The 25,031-nt window shown below is 43.3% G+C and overlaps 1 protein-coding gene across 1 annotated transcript; it reads right to left on the reverse strand.

Moving 5' to 3' along the window:
* Positions 1 to 3,347: 3,347 nt before the first annotated feature.
* Positions 3,348 to 24,782, reverse strand: LOC142564456 (copper chaperone for superoxide dismutase-like). Its single transcript, XM_075675458.1, has 6 exons — positions 24,581 to 24,782; positions 24,027 to 24,231; positions 14,798 to 14,981; positions 8,589 to 8,643; positions 5,798 to 5,958; positions 3,348 to 4,446 (listed from the first exon to the last, which is right to left on the reverse strand). Exons 1-6 carry the CDS (start codon positions 24,614 to 24,616, stop codon positions 4,320 to 4,322), a joined length of 768 nt encoding a protein of 255 aa, XP_075531573.1. The 5' UTR covers positions 24,617 to 24,782; the 3' UTR covers positions 3,348 to 4,319.
* Positions 24,783 to 25,031: the final 249 nt, after the last annotated feature.

The following is a 25,031-nucleotide window of genomic DNA, read 5'->3' on the forward strand; positions in this document are numbered from 1 at the left end:
AGAAATCTTCCTCGCGTCTGTGCTTGCTGCATAGTCGAGTTGTAGCCGATGACTGTTTGCCGGTTTTATGTTTCACGAGCCAAGCTTCACTCAGCTTGACCTCCGGCTATGTGTGCTCGCTTCGGCGCTCCCGAAGCAGCCGACGCGGCCGCTATGCACATGTGATCCCTAATAGCACGCCATGCCGACGGTGGCGCCAGCTTTTCCAGTGGTGGAGCTCGAGGCCAATAGGCGGCGTTGGCAGGATGCAGGCGTGAGTTCATATTGGCCCAAATTCCACTGAATCAGTGAAACAAAGGAGTCTTCGGGGTAGAAGGGCAGTAATGGGGGTTCATTACGCAGGTCACATATTCCCTTTGGGACGAGATACACCTTTTGGGGCGCACCTTGTCCCCAAACAATAATCGCAATCTCTCTTGTGTGTTGTTTCTTTCCTCGAAAACTCTGCGCTGGCTACTTTCCTGTCAAGAATGCCAAGTCGCGCTGATAAGGCGCATGCCACTCGATCGTGACCTAGGAGTACCGGGTATACAGCGTTAAGGAACGGAAAGGCCCGCAATATAGGTAATGATTATTGTTTGGAGACGATAGTTTTCACGTGACGTCACGGAGGCAGCTCTCACCACGCTTGTCCCCAAACATGGCGGCTACGATGACGTCAATGCACCGGATTATCCCGCGCACACTGTTTAGCTTTTCAACGGCGATTGCTTTTCACCGGTCTATCGCTTCGACGTTCGACGCAAGACAAGCCTGTCATGCTGTCACGCTTCTTGCTTACGTCGCTTCTCGACCGGCTAGCACCTAGATATCGTCCGCGATGACGTCTGTGCAATCTACATATACCGGGTGTTTATACAGATCGTTTAGGTATACTATTTAAAAATAGCAGTTTTGAAATAAAAGTTCGGGTCCTTCGTAGCCGTGCCATCAGCGGTGGCGATCGTGGGGTGACGGGCGATACGTGTTAACTATTCGCTAGTTAATCAAAATCAATTAACTTTTTAAACATTTAGTTTCAGCGGGCTCATCGTAATCGTAACATTGAAGCGAGCTATCAGCTACCAGATAACAACTTTTGGATCTGCAAAAACACGTTTACCCGAGTAACTGTGGCTCGGCGCGCGAAACCGAAACTGGGAAGCTGCAGCGAGCGCAAAGGCACGCCCCTCGAGGCGACGTTCTGCTTATTACGTCATCCAGCAGCGGGCAACAAGCGCGCTGCGGGCCCGTGCTCTTCGCTGTCGCAGAAAGAAAGGCCCGTTATAAGCAAGTGAATTATGCTTATCAACGCCAGGTAGTCACAGGGGACCACGATTAGGAAAAATGAAACCTGAAGGAGTGAAATTGGGTTCAACTGAGTTGAAAGCTCATTATTGTGGCACTCCCAAGTCATGAACAGCCACTTACCGATGTCATTGAAAACAAAAAAAAAGCAAGAAGTATGCAGTCAGTGTATTTTACCTGTAGTGGTATACAGGGTAGGTAGACTCGTGTAAGGGCCGCACTTTTTTGACAATTTTGGCGAGATGCGGTCCTTACGCGGGGTAGAACATTTTGGTCAAAATGGTGCCGGCGCAGCCGGCGACTACTGCAAACCCCGGATGTAAAACTTCATCAGAGGTCAACGCGCAGCTTTCGCCATCTATTAGCGTCACTCGGAAGTACGCAACGCGCGAAAATTAGCCGATGAGCGCGCGCGGCATCGGGGCACCGAACCCGACTGCTTCTCCGATGGAATTTTTTCCCCAAGATTTTCGGCTGCCAAGTTGGGGGTACAGCATTTATACAGGTGCGGCCCTTACACGAGTCTATATGGTACTTGGAGGTTAACAAGGAAGCTTGAGAAGTAGCTAAGGAGTGTGCAATGAGAGCGATGGTACAATGATTGGCGTAGCGCAGAGATGAAAATACAGTGCTTTGGATTATCAAATACTATAATAATACTAGTAGTCATTATGAGCCAGAAACGCGGTTTTAAAATAAGATAATTAATGCTATGTAACTAGAAAGTGAGAATAGGTAATGAGAAATTAACTGGGGAAACATAATGGGCGAGAGAAGTGCTGACCAGGGCGACAGATGATTACGTTAAACTTACGAGACGAATAATAGAATGAATAAATGAATCACCGAGTGTACTTATTTGAGTGAGTTGGTAGCATTTCATGACAGGCTCTTGCAGGCTGGTAGCTATAAATTAGCATTTCTCGACCTGAAGTTGGGCACAGAAAGGATAACTTCAGTGTATGCTGCACATGTCAAAGCCTGCGCAATAGTCTGTTCGTATAAGGGTTCTTTGTTTTTTGTATCTTTATTTGTATCAAACTGGTGTACATCATACCTCATCTGCATATAAAATTTCACCTGCACGCAAATAAAATTTTACTTGAATAAGTACACATCACTGTCGCACTAGCAAGTAGCTAAGCAAAAAAATTTATTGCTGTAGTTTTACATGCCAAAACCATGGTCAGATTATGAGGCACACTGGAGTGGTGCACTCCAGACTAGTTCTTACCCACTGGGGTTCTCTAAAGTGTGCCTAGTCAAGTACAGGGGCATATTTGCATTTCGGCCCCATTCGAAATGCATCCGGGAACGAACCCACGACCTCGAGCTCAGCAGCGCAACACCATAGAAAGCAAGCTACTGGGGCGGGTTCTTGAAGCTTGCTATGTTCAGTCTTTAGCTTCTTTAGTGTGTGATGTGATACATCTTTACTGATAAAGTGTTACCTAGGTCATAGCTGATGCCATCAAATATACACGACATCATGGAGCTATGGTTCGGGAACATTAAAGCGGCGTCGCAACCTGTATTTTGTTTTTGCATCTTTTCTGGCTCATCAAGCCTCTCATAAAGATACGAGTGGCTCTTCTGGCATTATAAAATGATAATTTACATATATGTCACAACTTGCTTTTTTATCTCTCTAATGTTTCTTTAGCAATAGGTGGCATCCAAATCCTCTCCCCGGCAATGTCTTCCCTCTGACAGAAACCCATCTGGAAAACTATGCACTTGTTTCTGGCTGTGCAGCCACTTCTGGCACATGCAGTAAGCATGTCATGGATGCCATAGCGGAGGATTTCGGATTATTTATACATTTAAATGCTTGGGGTTACACCACCTTAACATGCATGAAAATGTAAGTACAAGAGTGCTTCTTTTCTTTTTTTACATTCTGCACCCCTCAATTGCGGCCTGGAATTCAAACCCGCGACCTATTGTTTAGCCATATACCCATTGAGCCACCGTGAACGGTGGCAAATGCATCAACACAAAATGATTGAAGCAGGTGCTTATGACACCCATTTATGTAACAAAAACATGTGACATGTACATAACAAAAAAATATCACTTTATTGTCATTTGAAATGATGTGCAGCAGCAGCAATAAAGATTTGCGGTATAAATGCAATGTATGTGCAAAACATCATTTATATTACAGCATCTCTAAACGGAATGCACATAGAAAAGGCGCCATGCATAAGTTATGTTATCGGTAATCAACGGGAAACATTCATTATGTTTGTTCACCGGCTTTTGGAAGCTTGGTCCAGGTCAAGCTCACAGTGCAAACTCAGCTTGTAGTCGAAGCCGAATCCAGCCAGACCTCAATATAACTAAACCTCATTTTACAAAATTTTCTATTTAATGAAGTGCTTTCATTTTTCCGACACGTGGAGCCTGATGTATTGAAAACTCCAAAGCAAAGAAGTAAGCTCGACGTCTCCCTTGATTTAACGAAGTTATGAGGGGCAACTATGGTTAAATTAATAGTACACTAAGTTTCACTTCAGATGACAGACAACATTGATCCCCTTACAAGGTTTGCTGCTCTCATGAAGAAACACAAGACATGCTCAAGGGACTCACTCTCTAAATGAGTACAAATTAGGATTTTTTTTTGCTTTTGAAAAAATGATGACGTTATCCACAGGAGTGTTCTTGACTCAATGAAGTCCCTGATTCAAGGGTGCCGTTAACATTGTTATATCGAGGTCTAACTGTATACACAAAAATTCAAGTCCCGAAACTTTTAGAAGGATTCACTATATGCGAATTCGAAATATCGATAGTCATCTGTAAACTGTGCAATATCATACACCGATAGCTGGCTGGTCACGCCACAGAGGAAATTTTCGTTATTCTTCTGAGAATAGCAATTATAGTCTTTGCATTCATCTCAGTGACACTGTCACCAGAATGCAAACACCAACTCTGCATAGAAAGTGGGTTTGATCTGCATCAGTGCAGAACGAGCAAGGATAAACAGCCCACAGGAAGTGATGTCACCACTTGTACGAGCTCGCTCAGGCTTCATTCTTCTTAATGTCGGGCAGGGTCCGCTCATCCCAGACGCTGACTCCATCACAGGCACAGATTCTCTTTGGGTTTTGGGCCACGCCTGAGGCTCTTGCGATGATCCCACAAGCAAGGCTGCAGAGTAATATAATTATACCATTCACACTCAGAAGCCGCATTAAACAGTCTTTGTTTGCTTATCGATGCTGCAACTCTCGTCTCAGGCCACAACAGATGCCATAAATACATGTGTGCGTATAACAAGATAGCACAACGATATTGAGAAAGCAAACTAGCTTTGCACTAGTCTGGTGTGCCACATAGAGCGTGCTAGGAGAGCGTATCAGAAGAACCAAGACGGAGATTTCCATGCAATTGTGGGTATGGTGAAAATGCTTCAGCTCACAATAGCTGGGAGTAGCACTACTCTTTTCACCATAAGGGCAACTCTCTTGCAAAGTGCTCAAGCAGCATCCTCCATTGATGTAGTCCTTGCTCGGGAATTTTCTTTCTTTCCTTTATTTTCTACATTCGCAGGGCCACGCTCATGTTTAGAATAGGCAAGCTTTGGCTTCTGCTCTAATGCTACATTACCGATTAGTCAGATACCTCTATAAGGAAGTTCTAACAAAATTCTTCGTTGTAAAGGACATGCACCGTATGGCTCCCAATAGAGCCTATTCAACAAAAAGACAACCTTGAATTAACATGAAGGGAGGCTTAGTAAAATAAGTTGCTAATTTTTTTGCACACACTTCGTCTGACAGTATGTGCGCCTGCAGCCAACCCTATTGCACCAAGGTTCACAGTTTGCTATGCAGCGAAACACAGGAGCTACACAAGGTGAAGCTGCAGATCATGGATTGCTGCTACTGCCCCCCTTGCCTGTAAAATCCTTGGACCACTTACAGGAACTTCGTAACTGATGCCTTCATTGACATTTGCTTCCTTTCCACCTTAGATCGTTTTCAAGACGTTGTCGGTCATTACGACATCATCATGTTGTCATTGACTGCAATGTGATGATGTACAAGTTGTGTACGAATTGATTAATTCCAGCAGGACTGTAACATTAATTGACATCGGTACGCTTGTCAAGTGCCCTGCTAGTGTTGTTGTTAGCGCTAATGCAGAGAGCAGCTAAGTTCCTGCAGAGGGCAGAGAACGTGGCGATTGCTGTAAAGCAACAAATGAACCATTGGGGCACCTAGATTTCTTCATTGTACAGGCAAATTCATTATAGTGATCGTCATTCTAGAAGCGTTGTCAGTACACATTAAAGTCAGGAAATTCGTCCTGGACATAATCCTTAGTTATACAAGTTATATTTCATTGTACAGGTGTTGAAATGTAATTGGTTAATTCCTTTCTTTTTTTGAATTCACAAGACCACACAGATGATTACACGGGCCAACCCCAGCTTCCACTTCCAATGATTGATCGATTGATTGATTCATTCATGTCATACAAGTGTTTCAAAACGTACCGAGAGCAGCCCTCATCCTTAGTGTGGGATTTGTTGGAGGATTCTGAACAGACAACCAAAGACCTGCCGATGATGTCCCAGACTTTCACAATCTCATTGGTTCTTCGGAAGACACTCCGGCCATTGCTGTCAACGTCTATTTCACCAAGGCTACCGTATCTCTGGGAAAAAAAGGAAGAAAGGAAAAGAAGGCTATTAAGAGAAGTAACATGAGAACTGCTGCAACAAGTGTATCACCGCAGTAAAGAGATTTGAAAGCTTCGATTTGTACATTCAACTTATGGAGACAATGAGCTGAGCTCGCTGCCTTGTGTCAGACACAATTAGTACACCAATCCTGGCAAAAACTGAAATGTGTCGTGGACTGGGATACAACTGCATCAATACATGAGCACTGCGAGTTTCTCAATCTGATGTCCAACTAGCTTAATAGTACACTGTGTGCTCAGGCTGTTTAAATATTCAGCTTTTTGCCAGATCTCATGGTGCATAAGCTTCTGACGCCTTACTCTACATTCCATAAATTCCTACTCCTACTCCACTCAATTTTGGAACTTTTCTGGAATTGCCTTCGCAACTGCTTTATGCCCTTGACAATCTCAACAAAATGCATTCAGTCCAATGCTTTTTTTTTATCTCTGTGTAAAAAAAGAAGTCATTGAGTGCAAGGTCTGGTGAGTATGAATGGCCCAACAAGTTACTCACTTCCAGGCCAAATAAACTCAACAAACGATGCCATGAATGCAGGTTATCACAGTGCTAACATCAAATACTGGGTTAGTACTTCGTTTTTTTGTTGTCCAACATGTATATATCTTTTAAATGCAACAAATTCTCTGTTGAAAGTCAGTGCTTGTCTTTGTCTCGCCTTTGTATTATGTCCCAAGTCGCACTGCTATGTTTTGGATCAAGCAGGTGAGCAGTGACTACCTACTTCCCCCTCCTCAGTAAACCATTTAAACCCATCTGTACCAGCTTCATGTTGGGTTGTCAACTCTCAAATGGACAAAGTAAGAAAGCGGTAGGGGCTGGCAACAATCCTGTCAGTGCCCGGGGCTGCCAGTCTGCATGTGCAAAAAAGTTGCAGAACTTCTTTTACTCCTAGCACATTGCAATTCACATGGTGAAAGATGCCATTATTGCCTGTATAACATGGCTACCAGTATAGATAGAGGTACTGTGAACAGTTAGGACGTGCAACAGAATTGGAATGATGACAAGCACAAAATTAACTGCTTTTATGTTCCTGAGAAAAGAATGCGCTATCGAGATGTCAGGCACTATAAAAAGGAAAACTAGTTTATCCTTATTCAGTAGAAATAACCGAAAGTGGGGACGTTTGGCTATACCGACTGGGTCAAATTGGGACTCAAATCTTTTACTCAAAAGTGTTGACTGTCCTGCTAAACTGTAGATTGTTCGCAACCAAAGTTTTGTGGACATATGTGATAACTGCTTCTTCGAGAATGGGAGGTGGTGGTTCAAACACCATCCGATGTAATATAAACCCACCACCAGTGAAACTGTGGTTAAGTGAAGATATACGCCTGCGTCCCCTAAACGTCTGAAAAAGTCATACTAAGAACCAGTCATGCAGCTACACTAACATTTAATGCATTTCATCATCATCATCATTTATTGACCCCTTAAGGACCATTTACAGGGTATTACATAAGGGAGGGAGTCATAGATATACATAAGTCAAAGATGTTACATCAAGAATGAATTGAAATAACGCAGGTTAAGTAATGCAGCAAAACAAGAGAGGAGTACAGGCGACTTCAAATGCAACAACACTAGGAATGAAAAGAGAAATCGTTCAATTGTAGTTTCCAAAATGTGAAAGCAACCGGTCTTTAAGTTCTTCAGGATCATGCTCCCTGGCAATCGCATCTGGGAGTGCATTCCATTCCTGGATTGGTGTGGGTAAAAATGATTTATTGAAGGCAGAAGTTGATCCATACAGGCGCTGTAAACTGAGTGAATTGAACAGGCGTCATGACGAACGTGCTGGTGGTAGAAGAAGTGATTTCACTCCCACTCTCACCCAGTTTAGCAAGAAATTTGACAACATTGTTTTCACTTGCCCAATTCCAGCACACACACACACAAACAAACAGTGCATGCCACTCAGAACCAACCTACCACACATCTGAGCTCTACAATCATAACAAGTGGAAAACTTCTAATGTGCACTATGTTTCAAAACTCATACAAAGTGAGTACCTGGATTTCAGGATATGCTGACTGTTATGTCATCTATGGAGAACACAAATTAACTATAAGATGCCCTTTTTCGAGCACGACAACAAGATATCAACAAGTGCTGTAAGCAAGGTGAAATAAACAGTATTTCCAATTGGTCCCTCTTCTTTTCAGTCATATTAGCCACTTAAAGAACCTTTAACACAGAGCCTGTGTTGTGTTCTTCCTTCAGTCCTCGTCTTTTGCGCGGTGCAAACATGTAGATTTCAGCCGGCAATGAGTAAGACTGACCTTGACCCAAGTTTGAAGTAGTTACGTAACTAGTATGTCTGAAGAACTCTGCCACACATCAATCATAACACTGCTGTGAGACACTAAAATACAAAGGTTATGAAATCTGACAGAGACACTTGTGCAGTGTAGTGCTGCCTTTAGCGCCCCACAGTGGCAAGTTCATGAAATTCATTGCAGGACCTTGCACGCTCAAAATATTCTCCACAGTTCGGTCTATGTTTGTCCACAAGCGAATGCAATGCAAGTCCTACCTGAATGGGCTTCACAACAGTAATGCTGTATTGTAACTTACCCTAGGCTTCTTGTGATCTCCTGTGATGGGATGGGGGTCATAAACATCACCGGTACTGAAAATAAGCAACAAAACTTCAATAACTTGGTAAAAAGTGAGTGGTGTCCATGACCTTTTATATATTTGTTTCCTTCAAGTAATAGAGATACAATTCACGAGCGTTGAGCAAATGTCCAAAACTAGTGCGGATCTGCATGAGTACATGCTGGACAGCAGCTAGATCAATATTTAACGATCAGGACAAAGAGCATGCAAGACAATTAGCTATGCAAGTGAAAAATAAACACACCATAATTATTCACTCATTCATTCAGAATAGAATGAATGATGTGAACAAATGGTTTTGTAAGCATATTAAGGGAAACCTATATCTACACATTTATTCATCTATGTTGATAATTTTTGCTTGTCCTAATAATCAGATGAAAAGACCACCTTGTAAACTCTATAAAAAGAGAGTAACCTCTAAAAGGATTAATTTAGTTATACATATAAGATGTACTGTTAGGCTCTAACCTCTAAGATCCCCTATATGTATATACCCTAACCATATATATCTATATATCTGAGTAGATATGGTTGACTGAAATAGGAACATATGCATTGCACATAGAAACCCAAATTTGATGGAATCAACCTCCATCTCGAGGCAGCATCCCAAGAGGCATATAGCTTCTAAAGGTACCAACGACCACCATGAAATTTTTTTTTTTTTCACATCCTCTACAAGTTGGTATTCCACCTCCCCATCTCTTCTTGAGGAACCACTGAACCTTCTACCTAGCACTGTGCTGAATATCAGTATTTCAGTAGGAAATGGAAAGCAAAGTTCCGTGTTCATGTCAAACATGTTTTTGTAAGAAAACAAACAAAAAATCCATGAAGTTGGAGACTTCAGGTAGTTTAAACGTAGACGGCCCAAGGTTGAAGAAAAGCGAACGTTAAAAAAGCCTTTCAAATCAGCGATTACATTAGTAGAGAGCTCATAAAAGCGAGACCGTGAGAAAATGTCGACACAGCAGTAGAGGAGTTCCCGCAATTAAAAGCCCTAGGAGTCGTTGCAACAGCAATAGATAATGCAGAAACACAATGGCTCCAGATAGTGAGATTAGCAGACGTGACAGGGGGCACCTTGCTTCGTTGATGCGAGTGAACGGCAGCAGGTAAATGTCCCATTTACTGGGCTATCAAGACCCGCAGATGTCACATGCTTCATTCCTGCCTGGGGCCCTTGCTTCACAATTCACGGAAATTTTACGCATGGAAGAAAGTGTGCCAGTAAAAATGTGCGATTCCCCACAAATGTATTTTTCCCTTGTATACCTAGCTACGACCTGCCAATGGCTTGCAGCATGTAATGGATGAATGAACAAATCAATAAATATATAAACTGCCATATAAACTCGACAGCAATTCAAAGTACCTGAGTGACAGGGGTATAAATTCATCATGGGTTTCAACAATTCAGAGACGTCACAGTCATGTTGCGTGAAACAACAGTAAAATTTTCTATCTTGGTACTTGTGAAGCAGCTTTCCATGTGAGTTTCTTAACGCATTTTCATTGTTTGAGAAATCATTTGCTTCTTTCTTCATTTTTGACTTTAGCATACAGTGACATCACATCACACCACGCCACTCACTGCATCTGCGTGAAGTTGCCGCTCCTGCCGACACTCAGAGGTGGAACCCAGCGGAGGCTGGGTCTACAGCCCCATTTTCCTATCACTATTGTTACTGAGTGTTCGTGACAGCCGTTTGCAAGAGGGTATCAAGTCTTATAATTCCCTCTTTTTTTTCTGCTACTACAATGGTTTCATATTTTCCCCTCGGTTTCGCTGAGCATTAAAAATGTTTTCTATGCTGATTTTTTACTAAACGTGACTGCTGACCCAATGTGCACAGTCAACATCAAAAGTTTACATGGTGCAGGTTCCCCGAAAAAGCTCTACATCCATGCAGTTTTGCTGTACAAGCTGTTGTAAAGTAGACCAGAGTGCTGTCCCCATATACTTACCGCACACTGCGACCCTGAATTCTAGGCTGCATGCAGACGTTATGAAAATTGAATCTTATAAATGTGTAGTCATTTCTATGCCTACCCAATGAGGAAACCTGTCCATCCATACGTCCGTCTGTCACATAAGACGAATCACTATCAAGAAATTAATGTATGAAACAAAATAAATTTGAAAGAAAAAGCGTTGCCGGTGGTGAGTTTTAAACCTACTACTCCACATTCAGAAGTCAAGTGTCTTACCCACTGGGCTAAACACCCACGCTTGCAGAAGGTGAATATACCTGAACCATATCAATGTGTTGTACTGGGAGTACAAAACAAATGTCACAGGAGAACAGTTTCTATGAAGGCTTTGCTGAAAGGTTTGGTGTTGGTGGAATAAAGGCATCTACAGGTCTACCTGTAGAACTGACTTGGAGCATTGGAGACACCAGGAAAATTGTAATTTTGTGAAAATTTCATACCAAACACACTACATCCCCGACGTGTTACAGTGGTTGCGGGATGTGCCTTCCTTTGGGGCTACCTTCACCGACCAAAATGCCACAGATCTCAGAGGGCTCATGCACTTCACGTTTCGCAACACAGACAAAAGCAGTCAATGAGTCGGCAGGATAACGAGTGATGAGGGCTATATGGGTCTCATCCTGGTTGATAATGGTTTGGCGTAGTTGGATAAGATGCTAAAGAGCTATAAAGGGCTTATAATGGTCAGTGCAGTTCTGGTAAGGTTAATAAGCACCGACAAGGTTGATGAGGTCAGATAAAGGCTGATAAAATTGGATTGATTGCGATAAGGTTGACAATAACCGATAAGGGTTGATAGGAGAGAGACAGAGAGAGATAAACAGGATGGGAAAGGCTGGGAGGTTAACCGGATGAGATTCTAGTTTGCTACCCTGGACTGTGGGAAGAGTAAGGGCTTATAATGGCTGGATCAAGTTTCATAACATTGATAATGACACCGGGCTGCGTGGAGATGAGGTGGTATGAAGTGGAACAATGCTTACGCATACTTAGGCAACTCCCAGAGGAGTTATTTTATGAACTTTTTGCAAGTCCCACGCCATGTAAACTTTTCCCGTCATTTTCTTCCACACTAGCCAATACTGTATACTCAAGCAACCCGACTTACCAGTTTACACGCAAGCACGCACGCACACACACACACACACACACACACAGGCATATCAATTTTAACAGTATTGCATTAGCTAAAATTGTATAATAAATTATTGAAATGATATGACCACACCCCTTAATGATGCCTTTGGCCTGGAGGGTATTACTAAAATAAAAGATACATAAAGCCGTTCATCAAAGTAGCTTTTGGCAGCTACCCCATCCTTTTAATGCAAAGTATTCCTACAACCAATACTAAGTTTGAAAATGGCTTGGTAGGCTCAACCTTAGTCTCTATAATAATTTTTCTAATTAGGTGTCCAATAATGGTAGAGAAGGAGGGGAACCGAAGGGTCCAATTTTTGTTAGTCACAACCACATGAAGTCAACAAACAATGAAGACAAGGAAATTATAGGGGAAATGTGCTATGGTTCCTAATGAAATGTATAAATAATTAGAAAAGGGGAAATGAAAGTGGCTGAAAAGACAATTTGCCACCAGTGGAAGCCATAACCACATTTTCCACAATATACGTACAATGCTCTACCAATTGAGTTGCAGTGGCAACTGTCCACCCGGAGAATTTTATGGATATTTATACATAAAAAAGTCAAACTCTTAGGTATTACGTGTCAAAAGGCCAAGATGACAATGAGGGACCCTCATAGTGAGGAACCATAGATTAATGCTGACCAACTTGGGTTCTTCAACATGTCCCCATCGCGTGGTACACAGGCACTTTTGCATTTTGCCCCCATCAAAATGCACCCACAGCAGCCAAGACTTGATCCTGTGCCCTCAAGCTTAGGAGCCCAATGCCAAAGCCACTACACCACCACAGGGGGTGGGTATTTGTGTACGTACTACATCTGTCCTTGGGAGTGTTAGCTGGCACCACTTTACTGGTTTCACTGTAATAAATTCTTTAAATGTGACTCTTTCATAAGCAATGAGCAGGCTACATGGTCTAAATAATGTGGTGGTGAATGCTCACGAGGTCAGTGACTGAGGCCGCACTCTGTTTCATAACAGGTAATGCAACGAAGATCACACAGACTTTTCTTGCTGCTCGCACCTTTTCCCCCATTATATTAAGGTCCAATCTAAAGGTCTAAACAACAGGAAAAATAATGCCCATGCCAGAGCACCAAAATATTTTACTACAACACTTGTTTCTATGAAGCAGTTTTGGCTTCGGTATCTGCGAGCTGTATATGTAATGATACGTTGGCTCGTAGCCTTCCTGCAATTTCTTACGGCTGCCTTGTGCGAGCACAGCCTGAAGAAAGGCACATGAGGCACTGGTTTAAGTCTTCATGAGCAATGTTGTCATACCTAGTATTACTGCTACATGACATCAGCAAAGTTGGCGTTGTGTCATGACATCACGATGACGTTGAATAACCCCAGTTCAGGCATATCAACATAAAGGAAGGAAATAAACTACAAGAGAGTAGCATTAGGTTGCACAGCCTTGGAAAGTGAACTCTACATGAAGCCACTCCTTTTGCCTTTTCTCTTGCAGTGCACCCGACAGCCGACCTCTGAAACTCGGCCTACTGGGCAAGAACGTTTGATTCCCGGTAGATTTGAATAAATGTGTACTTCTTAGGCTGCGTTGCTGTAGCTCTGCCTGCAGAACGGCAGCACTATAACTTACTTCATGCTCTGACATGACGATCACATGCTGGACCTATTCGTCTAGATGAACGTATAATGGTTTCCAGCAAGTACAATTAAGTAGAAACGGACAGGGCAATGCTGTTGAACAGGACAACCAGCATTGTCCTGTCCGTTTCTACTTACTTGTGCTCGCATCCGTACTTGCTGGAAACCATTATACGTTCACTATGCACCAACTAGCCCAGCAAACTACTCTACTATTTGTCTAGGTTCAATCACACTGTGCAATGCTCTCTCCTAGTTTTCTTTCTTTCTCTCGTGCACATCAAGAGCAAGTGCAGTATCGTATAAAATATATTTAGTGCGGTTTGCCTATGTCCACACTTGCTAAGTGTCATCCAACTGCAGGTGACAAGATTGCATTAGAGCTCAAAATTATGTGTCAGTACTCCTCCAAAGAGTTGAAGCTACATATTTCGACAGAATTACCTGTCTGGTTAGGAAAATTGATTAGGACTTTGAGACCGACTAAAAACTGCACACTGCCATCACCGAAGAATACCCCCTGAAGGAGCCAAATGGGTTCTGAAACGTCGGGCTAATAAATTCCCTTATTTGGTTGGGGTCACTGTCAAAGTCCTAATCCTTCAAAGAGAAATTAAAGAGAAACAATAAATCAGTTTAAACTGATAAAGCATTCTTATAAAACTCTATTCACATTATTTTCATGGTCACAGGTTGATTAGAAGACAAAATAAAGGTCAAAGTATCAATTCTTTAGTTTCCTGCCGAAGCCCCAGTACCAGCTCATCAGTGTGACGTCACAGATTTCAAAGTATCTTGTTGCATTTGGGCCCAAGCAGATGGCGTCAAAATTAATGATGTCAAGGTGAACTGGTGGAGGAACTTAGACAGTGTCGCCACCTGTCTATAATTTTCCTCTTTTTTCTTTGCTTATCATGCCTCCTCTAGAAGTATAAAGTGGCTTGCTTGGATTTTTTGCAAGAAAGACACCTCTTATACTTCTTGCCTTTGCCCTTGCACACTAAGCACAGCCTCGAGGGGTTTTGCTAAGAGTGGCCAGTGGTATGCTGATAAAAATGAGCCAACTCAGAAACCTATAGGAACATTGGTATCGCTTTCGCTGAACACGGTACTCTAGTCGCTACGGTTGCAACAGAGAAGAATCTGGCGAGCAGCAAGCTTTTCATCATTTTGCCATAAACTTCTGCTGAAAGTGTTAACAGGTATGTCCATCTACTGTGCAAAAACCAAAGCAAGTAGAAAACAGCCTACAGACCGCTGCCTTCGAGGAAAAACTTGCGAAAACATATGCTTTAACGTTGGCCGGTGCTGCGCCAGCTTTCTGCACTTTGGCCTCCTCTAACCTGGCCAGCCGAGCGCGAACTGCGGAAGTGAATGGGGTTAAGAAGTTCCTGCTTACCTTTGGCAGCCATTCGAGAGATCACCCAGTTCATGAATGCGTAGCCGGTGCGTCTGCCCTTGCTTGAGGCCATCAATGACTCCGTCAATGATGCATGCTCCATCGGTGCCTTGAGTGAAGCGCACCACTCCCATAATTCCAGACTGCCCAAAGACCTCGGAGACAGCAGCAGCAACACTTGGAGCTGGACATGGGAGATGTTCGACGTGTTTCTAACTTCTCTTTTTTCCCCACATGCACCGACTGAATTACTTTCATCCATTTCAGTTCAAAAGGTACCTATTTCTCACTCAACACAGACTGACCTGAGCAAACTTGATTTTAATAGAAGATTTCATTATTCTTTAGCTCCGCTTTGCTGCATACTAAGGTTAGCTACGACAATATAGAATGCTTTACGTCGTTGGCAGGAACACAGGCAGGAACAGTGGCAAGGGATACATTTTCTAAGTGCTCCATATATGTGTGACGAAACCTGTGGTGATTAATGACCCTTAAAAACAATGCAACAACAACCCGGGTTTGCTATGCCTGTTTCTAAGCTTTCAGTACCACTCAGGAGACACATTTCCCCACTCCATGCTTTAACTGAGTATTGAATATTTTACATTTGACTGGATTAGGTCTGATCGGCATGAAATACCTAAGAAAGCTGAGCTTTTCCGATAACACTGTTCTGTTCAGCAATATCGAAATGAAGACCTTAAGCCGCAAAGTCTAGGATTGGGTTTCAAGATTAAAGGGACGCTAAAGTGAAAAATGATTTCTTCTGCGTCAGTAAATTACTGTTCTACAACACCAATAACACCACTCTTACAACAATAAGACGTTTGGTAAGCCAGAAAAAGCGAAAGGACGAAATATGGGTGGCGCACCTGGGGGCTGTAACGTCTTGGTTTTTGATGGCATCTACTAGGGCTTATTAATTGTATATAGCGGTACAGATTGACTACATTGTGTTCTAAAGGAACCAAACATTAAACATGGCAAGTTTCGGGAACCTTTATTCAGCCAACGCAGCCCAAATGCGAAAACATACTTTAGAATCCCTGACGTCACGATGACGTACCGGCGCTGGGGTTTCGGCGCGAAATTCAAATACTGATACTTGGACCTTCATTTCCTCATCTAATAATCAAACTATTTTTTTAAAATGACTGCCTGCAGGGTTCTCAAACAATGCTTCATTAGTCTAAACTGATTTATTGTTTCGCTTTAGTGTCCCTTTAACATACCAAAGATTGTGGTAATATTCAATAGATTTTCAAGGCAACACGAGTTTTGTGATTCGTAGTAAGCTTATTGAAGCTGTGCAGCAGTGTGTTTATTTAGACTTTGTTTTATACTCTCAGGAGACCTAGATCACAAGAAGGAAATCTTTAGACAAATAAAGATACGCTAATGTGCATACAGCAGGTGTTTCCATTCATGAATGGCAGTTTACCCCTTTCGTTGACAAGTATAAAATCACTGTATTTTAATCGAAGTCTTGCCGATCGAGCGTCAGCTACCCCTTCTTCACATGGATTCTCCTGTGGTTTAGCACCTATGGCAATCACTGTCACGTAAACACTACTATGGTCTTGCATCTCTGTAAGGCTACTTGGCCAATGCTGCACAAGTGAAACCATGCCAACCGAGTGCCAACCGCCCTTTCTTCTTGGACATTCATGTAAACACCACTGTGGTGGCAACCCAGCAACAACAGTGCATCCTACGGATATCCTATGGACATCCACTGCCAGGACATGGATATCCTACGAATGCGTCAAACACCTCCTGCAGGCGTCCACTGGCCAAACTTTCCGTGTCCTGTGGACATCCCTTGCATATCTGTGAGGAACATCATGGGGAAATGCTGCGTACATTTTACGAACCTAGCCAGGGCCTTTTGCATAGTGTTTGCTATAATAGAGAGTTTTAGAATTGGGGGCCCAAGGCTCTGGGCCCCCAAGCCGTGTTGTGTCGGTTGCTCTTGGGTTTAGAGGAGCAGCAGAGTTTGAGGATTGGGTCGAACGCAGACAGCGTTGGGTTGAGCGCTTGGGACGCTGCAGTGTGGAAAATAGAAAGATGCTTGAAAGCAAAAAAAAAAATGAACCTCTTTTCTTACAAGGGAAAACAAACAGAATGCATTTTTGAGCAAAAACAGTGAACAATAAGATGTAAGAAACGTAATCACTGTGTTAGTACCGGTTAGTATTACGTATTAGGTGTGCAATTATAAGCCAAGCAAAGTCAATCGAAGCCAAGTGCTCTTAGTTGGTGTTTTCTTGTGACGCACTGCGAAGCTGCAAGTTCACCCGCGTGAAATGGCAAAAATCAGTCGACGTACAGAGAGTTTGCCCTGCTACCATCTGCTGTATGCTGATTTGAGTTGGGCTGACATCGAAGGCCTCTTTCTACCGCTGCCAGAAGCGACTTACCGACGACATGGCCGGTGGCAGTATAAGTCTCGCAAGGGATAGCTCGACGTTGGAAGTATTGAAGACGACGTCTTTCGGAGAATGTTCCGTTTTGAGAAGGCAAATATTGATGAATTGTCATCTGCTCTCTTAATTCCCGATACGATTGAGAGCATTCAGGAAGTACAAGTATCCGGTAAAGAAGCTCTCCTGATTGCCCTCCGGCGGCTCGCATATCCTAATAGGTGGTGCAGTTTAGAAGACGTTTTTGGACGACATACCTCCGCGATGTCCAGCATAGTTGCCTCTGTCTTCGGCCACATCGAGACGACTTGCGGTCACCTCCTGTCCTTGACAAATCATCGTTGGCTGAACCTCGCCAACATCGCTCTGTTTTCCCAGGTACATACACGCTGTTGCATTAAGGTTAAAACATGTACGTTATTGCAATTAGGTTAGCAACTGTAGCCGTCGTAGGATATCTAAAAATATAGTTTCTAACCTTAGCTTTTTGTTTAATTCGCTATGAAAGCTTTTGATAGACTGCCGTTAAAATGGAAGTGTACAGACGGCGTTTTACCTCGTTTCCTCTGACACCGATGGACACACACCATAGGAAAGTCATCTATGGTGTGTGTACTTTCTTGTTATGCATTTTCCAGTACAAGCAAGTGTGATGCGCCTGTTGCCCTAGTTGTTGAAATCTCTTTAGTAGAGCAATATTGCAATAAATACTGCTGCAACAATAATCTACATTCTGAATTGCAGGCTGTACATGATCGAGGTGTGCCTTTGACTAATTGCTGGGGTTTCATCGATGGAACTGCCCGACCGATCTGCCGAACGACGTACAGACAGCGAATGTACTTCTCCGGGCACAAACGGGAGCACGTTGTCAAATATCAGGCCGTTATGTATGCCAATGGCATCGTGTGCGACCTTGCCGGCCCATATTTAGGCCACAGGCATGATGCAGGTAAATCAAAGGCCCCTCATTTCTTCGTTCCCAGCCGCATTGTTCACACACTTGCGATATGATCGCCCAGAAAGATAATTACACACGTGTATTGAGTGCAGTTTCTGCGAAGCACATTTTAAGCATAACTGTTTTTGACATGCGACTTTATAAATAATAATTTGACTTTCATATTAAGGCGGTGCTTCAGTAAGAACACATTACTAGCAAATGCACTGCTCCTAAATCTAACCTTTGCTTTGAAACAGCAAGCTCCAACATTCTGTGGCTCATTATGTTCATTCCCAATTGGTTCTCATTTGCAGGAATACTTCGGGAAAGCGGGCTGTATGAGGAGCTTCTCCAGTTGATGCAGGGCAATACATTCACTACATAGGGTGATCCTGCGTACCCCCTCCACCCTCTACTCGTGCAAGCCATATGCTGGTGCATGCCTCAATTAACAGCAGCAAAAATTCAATACTGCCATGAGCACACTGTAAGGCAGTGAGTAGAATGAGGATTCGGCATGATGGTCAGTTTGTTTGCCTTCTTGGACTAAAAAAAAAAAAAATCAGGAAGTCTTTCTCCAGAATGTGCCGCAAATGTACAAAGTAGCGACGATTTTAACCAACTGCCACACTTGCCTTTACGGCAACTAAGTGGCAATGTTGTTTCCCCCCCCCACCTTCTTCCTCCTTCTCTAAAAGAATACCTTGTGTTACGTAACAGCTGCGAGAGAAAAGCTAGTATGAGTATTGTTTATTTGTCCTATTGAAGCAATAAATTAACTTTGGCTCATGTGGACTACACGGTTTGAAGCTGTAGTGTAACCAAAATGCAATTAAGTTGCTGGAGCAGGAAGCTTACCAAATGTACAATGTTCACAAATACACATCTTTTCTGTGAATAACCAGAACATTTAATTTCTTTTATTAGCCAACACTTCCTTCAAAACATCAAGCAGAGTGTTTTGTTGTGCCATAAACATATTTCTTTCTGCTTCGCGTTCCCTGTGTACTGCAGCATGTTCTTCTCTTTGAAGCCTCCTTTCTTCAACGCGATCTTCCACTTGGGCTTTCCATTCAGCAACATGTTGCTGTAGTTTTGCCTGCTTGTGTAACACTGTCTTTTCTTAAGCTCCAGGCGCCGCTCTTCTAGTGCGGCACCTCTCTCTCTAGTTGACTGTCCAAACCGCAGCCTTTGCTCAAAAAATGCAAGATTGGCTTCAGAAGGAGGATCGCCAGCTGTAATTGAAAGCACACAATTGTTACATATCACTCTTCGAACAGCTCATAAAAAGTATAAGACGCCCTAAAGTGTGTTAACTTATAACTCAAGTGTGCAGCCCAATATCCCACGTGGAGTCAGAAAAGCGGAACTATGAGTTACAAGTGTACTCATGGAATACTTTTTAAAATGTGTATGGGCTAATTATGAACACATGACCAAATGACTGTTTACTGCAGCATCACATTATTCTGAATAACATCATAAAGGTGACCTGTGAGGCATTAAATTATGAGGGAAAAAGGCAAACACTGATTTGCACAAGGCAGCACAGATATTCAGTGCAGAATGCTCCACACAGAGGAGAAAATTATGAGTCGCCTGCCTCTTTTCCTTTGCTGGGTGCTGCTTCTGGCCTGCATGCGATTGCTGGGCTGGGCGTTGGATGGTGGAATCGTATTCCTCCTTCCTCCTTGTGCAAAACTGCCCCTGTCGGCATCAGACTGTGGTCCAGGTGACTCGGTGCCATTTGGGAGGCTCAAGACTGGAGGTGGCGGCTGGCTGTGTTGGGGTAGCGGAGAGGTGGCGTGTCCTTGTGGGCTGCTCGGGTTGGTGTATATTATTACACTTTGTGTACTTGGAGGCGTCACATCGACATAATTGTCATTGTATATGCTATTCAGAATTTGTGACGCCTCCGCGGGCTTCCATGCAACATCTTCCATGCCTGCAAGGAAAGCGAAAGTATGATTAACATTTCACATTGGTTTATAATTCATGTAGTCATAACTCCATAACCTTTGAATCAGTTAAGGTAAATCGTACTGGATGCAGTAGCTAAACAAACGTTTATTATATACAAACTGATCATTTGCAGGATACGTGCTGCTGCTTAACAAAATGCTACAACATGCGATTAGATACAAGCATATTACAGCATCCCACTTCTCGTTCCATCTTCATTATTTGATTGAAAAACATGCATTACCATCCTCTTCTGCATTTTCCACTTGGGCATAATGAGCTGCTGCTGCTGTATCCCTTGTTTGGGCTGCAACCAATCGCTCAAAATTTGCAGCTCTGCGGTCAGTTGGAGTGTCGGGCTGCATTCGAGCAGCTACCTTCTTCAAGGTGGTTCCTCTAATGACATACCCAAATTTCTTTGCGAGAGCTAAAATTTCTGTCAGAAGCTGCTCTTTTTCAGCATACCGTTCCTCGGTTCCCGACTTGCAGTAGCAGATAATTGGCTTCCTATGTTTTCTGTACGTCACATACTTTATTTAAACTTGTTTCACTATTGTGTTAACCCTTTGGGAGTCACTGACATAATATATGGCACTGCGAACAAGTCTCAAATAGTCGATGCCGTTATTTACGGCACTATCTGGATGTTTCAAATACGTGTCAATTTTTCGACTCTTTTTCTAACCCTGCAGGGATGCAATAAATATTTTTCTGACGCCGTCGGCCTTGTGTTTCACTTCCATGGTTTGTTTACGCCGGCGCGTCGACTACCGCTCATGTATCTGGCGTACGCGGGCGCACGGTGATTATTGTGTCGAATTCGTCTCACGGGCGGTTTCCCTTTGTTGCGCTGGCAAAAGCTGATATCTTACTGGTTTCTAATCTTTTAAGGGTTACTGCTCGACACTTGCTCGTTTATTGTCCATAGGGGCATGATTACAGCTGTTCAGCGGTGGGCACCAGCATATACAAGTTCCCTCGCCGCGGGTAGCTACACGTGGCAGGGGAAGCGGATTCGCATTACTCTCGCAAGATTAGGGAGGCAGCATATCGAAGGCAAATAAACATTACATATGGGTAAGCAAAGCACACAGCTAACCTGCGCCTACTGCAAGCAGAAGAAGTTGTGCAGTAAATATGTACTTACTTTTTCAGATTTGCAGTATCCTTGTGCAAAAACTGTGCCATAAGCAACTCGCAGTGCTTGCGTATTGACCGCAGCGAAAACGTCTTGCTTGTTGCCTCTACAAGATTTTTCGCAACCTGGGGCCACAGCCCGACGTCTTGAAAGGGATTCGTTCCGAGTATTTCTCGCAATATGCAGAGATCATCGTCTGCAGTGAAGTGCGAGTACGACAACGGAGCAGTCATGCTTGGCGCCTGAGAGACAACGGCTTTGGATGGCTGTGGCTCGTTTGGCTCTCCTGGCTATCTCGCGATATCTTGTCACCTGCGAGGGCGGCCCAAGACGGCTTGGGGGCCCATGCTAGCTTGCGATTTTTGGGTCTTGGGTTAACGCAAACGCAAGAACCCAAGACTGGCGGCCCACAATTTTCTTGGGTCCCCAAGCCGCTTGGGCCCCCAATTCTAAAACTCTCTAATGTCTCTTACAGTCACAGCACACGCTGTTTGACAGATAGAATGGGCAGAGCACCCATGCATAATAGAACAGAAACATTGTGTGCACACGTTACACGTGCCTGCATGTATGCAAAAGTGCAGCATACTCCTCATTCTTCTAGGCCTTCTGCGAAGTGCAAGTGGCTCATTGAACTAACTGAAGTTTTCAATGTAAATTGCCTCAGCATATTCACAAAGTATGACACATTCAAGCTGCCAACATGATAGCTGTGGACTGTAATTCGAACATGTGAGAAAACATAATTCTGTTTGGAGGAAACTGAAAGAAAAAGCCTCTTGAACAAATATTTATGTGTAAGTTGATAAGGTCCATGTGTGATAGCCTTGGGGCATCCATGGCAGAATATCCAAAACATATTCACACGCAATATCTTTAGGATGTCCATGGTAGGACACCCAAAATCGGACGTTCGGCATATGTCCTATCTGTGTCTGAACCAGTGCACAGACATTGGGAAATGATTTGGATGTCCTGGACGGAGTGCTTTCACTGGGAAGCCACTTGTCTGAAGCTGTGTATTGTGCACTTTGCTATTAATGCAGAAATTAGAGTTGGTGTTGAAGAGAGTGGTTGTGCATCTTTTTTGCTTTCTAAAGTGTGCAAGGTGCCTTTCCAAAGGCACTGCTCATGTCAGTATATTCTCATGACGAGACACATGGAGCTGGTTGATTGTGCCTTATCCATGGCCACTGTCGCCAGGCCACCTTATTAAGCTTTCTGTGGTAATGACCATCCTGATCGGGTTATTTTTTTTTTTGTACAGTATTCTACCAGTAGTACCCCATGTAGTTGAGACTTAGGTGCTTGAGAGGACACTAAGAACTGCACAACAGGCAGATGAGCAGAAAGCAGTATGTGCAACATTCTGAGACCGGAAGAGCAGTATGAATTTGTGAGAAAACTAGCGTGGGTAGCCCATATATTAGTTGACATTAGAAGGAAGCAGTGGAATCAGGCAGTTCACTAGACTAGCAGAATGGCTGCTGCTGAAGAAGAAACACAGCTGAGGACAATACTGAATGAGGTGGCGTCATGAGATTAGCCTCTTTGGGAGGCGGGAGCACAATTGTGCATGCCAAGGTAGTACACAAAAAGCAAAAGCACCGATGAAAATAATGTTTAAAATATGTTCTATACATCTTGAAACCCTTATGATTGGAAATGTGCTGCAAGTTTGAATAATATGCGTGAAGCAGCTTAGTAAGACTTATAAGAAGCCAACAAACATTGACACCAAGGGCAACATAGGGGAATTTACTTGTGCTTAATAAGTGAAATAAAGAAACTATAAATTAATGGAAATGGAAGTGGATGAAAGTGAAAAGTTACTGAATAGTTGCTTTCTCTCAATTTTTATGTGTTATACACAGCATTTAGTTGTTTTGCCTTGGTATCCTTGGTAAAATATACGAGGCATGATGTTTATATTTATTCGAAGTACAAAGCAATGTTCCAAGTGACAAGCAATATCTGTTTATTCTGTGTATGTTCATTACAGCCTTTGTAGAAAGTTTCTCCTTGAAGCATTCCAGGGTGTCATACAGCCGCTAATCGATATGTTTCCCAGACAGCACGAGAAAATGTTGAAATTCCAAGAAAATAGAGAGAATTTTAATTTGAAACACAATGTGTTGCAAAACTTTCACTTTCCTGCTTTAAATGCAAGTGTTCCAGATAATTACTACGTGCCCGTTTTCCCATGTGTTTTCGTGCATCATATGAGATGCACGAAATGACAAATTAAATGACAACTTAATGGAAATGAAAGCGGATGAAAAAACAACTTGCCGCAGATGGGGAACAACCAGAATGCATGGGATTCTTTCCCACCTGTGGCAAGTTGTTTTTCATCTACTTTCAATTACATTATATTTATTTCTTTAATTCAATTAGTAAGAACAAGTAATCTCCCCTGTGTTGTCCTTGGTGCCTTTGTTTGTTGGCTTCTTATATGATTTATAAAAAATCGAGCCCCTCGGTTACCTCCTTTCTTCTCATTCGTGTGTGTGTGTGTGTTTGTGTGAGTAGAGAGAGGGGGGAGGTCAGATCGTTTGCGGTTTGACCCCCCCCCCCTCCACACACACACACTCGAGAAATGGTACGCCACTGCCAGGCCAATACAGTATTTCAGCATAGGGTTACCGACACAACATTGTCATTGCCGACTGCCCATGCACGACAACTACTCGCATGCGCATTCGATGACATCGGTACTCTAAACCGGCGCATGACAAGCATGAATGCGATTCGACGTACCCGTAGAGGAGCCGTATCCTTTGAGCACGGCTATCTTTCCGGTGCTCTTGATGGCTTCCTGGACCTTGGTGAACGGAATGTCGGTCTCCACGACGACACTCTGTTTCTCCACGTCTATCATCATGTTGCGTACGCCGATCTTCTCCAGCGACTCGCGCACTTTGGCTCCGCATCCGCCGCACGTCATGTTGACGTCGAATTCAAGCTGAACGTGGGAATGTGAGCGACGCATTACGGATACCGCATGATAATTCACTGTCGAAACCTGAAACCGAACACTTCTAACAAGAAAAATATTCTGCGAACTACCGGCAAAATTTCTTTCGAGCGGTTCTGCCGGCGTAGCAGCCACAAACAACGAAAAGCACTTCTCTGTGCTTCTAGTAGGCTGGAGAGTCGCTAAACTACACAGTAATCGCTGATGAGCTAATCGTCAGATGTTCACGACATCGCGTTAATTTAGCTATTCGAACTAACACTTATCTGAGCACTGCAGCGCATCGCAAGACAGGGACGGAGCACAGAAAATAACATTTCCGGTAAGGCAAAGTTACCTTTGATTTGCCATCCGTGAGGCTGTCAGTGGCCATTTTGATGTCCACGCAGAAGACAAATGTGTACTTATGGATTTTAATTCACGTGATCCCAATGTTTATGGCAAATCACTGAAGAAATTTACGAAAACCTACGTACGATTGAGGAATTTAGCTGCATATCAGCCGCCATAGCCGGCCTAGCCCATTCGTGGTGAGAAAGCCGCCTTGAACGTATCGTAGTCGAGTGAAAAGAAAGCTCGCATTCACTGCCTGATTACTTGAAAAAAATCTTGTTTTCTAATATTTATGCGAATTCTTTATTAGTACTTAACTCATATTATCGAAGTTTTAGTTATGTTTTTCTTTGGGATAACGTTGGAGACGGGGGTGGGGGGTTCAGTTTCGGTTGAGATCGCGGGTTGCGATTACAACTTGCACGCATACAAATTTATGCACCCCATTTTAGCCA

This window comes from Dermacentor variabilis, chromosome 11 (assembly GCF_050947875.1).
Source record: "Dermacentor variabilis isolate Ectoservices chromosome 11, ASM5094787v1, whole genome shotgun sequence".
Lineage (NCBI taxonomy): Eukaryota > Metazoa > Arthropoda > Arachnida > Ixodida > Ixodidae > Dermacentor > Dermacentor variabilis.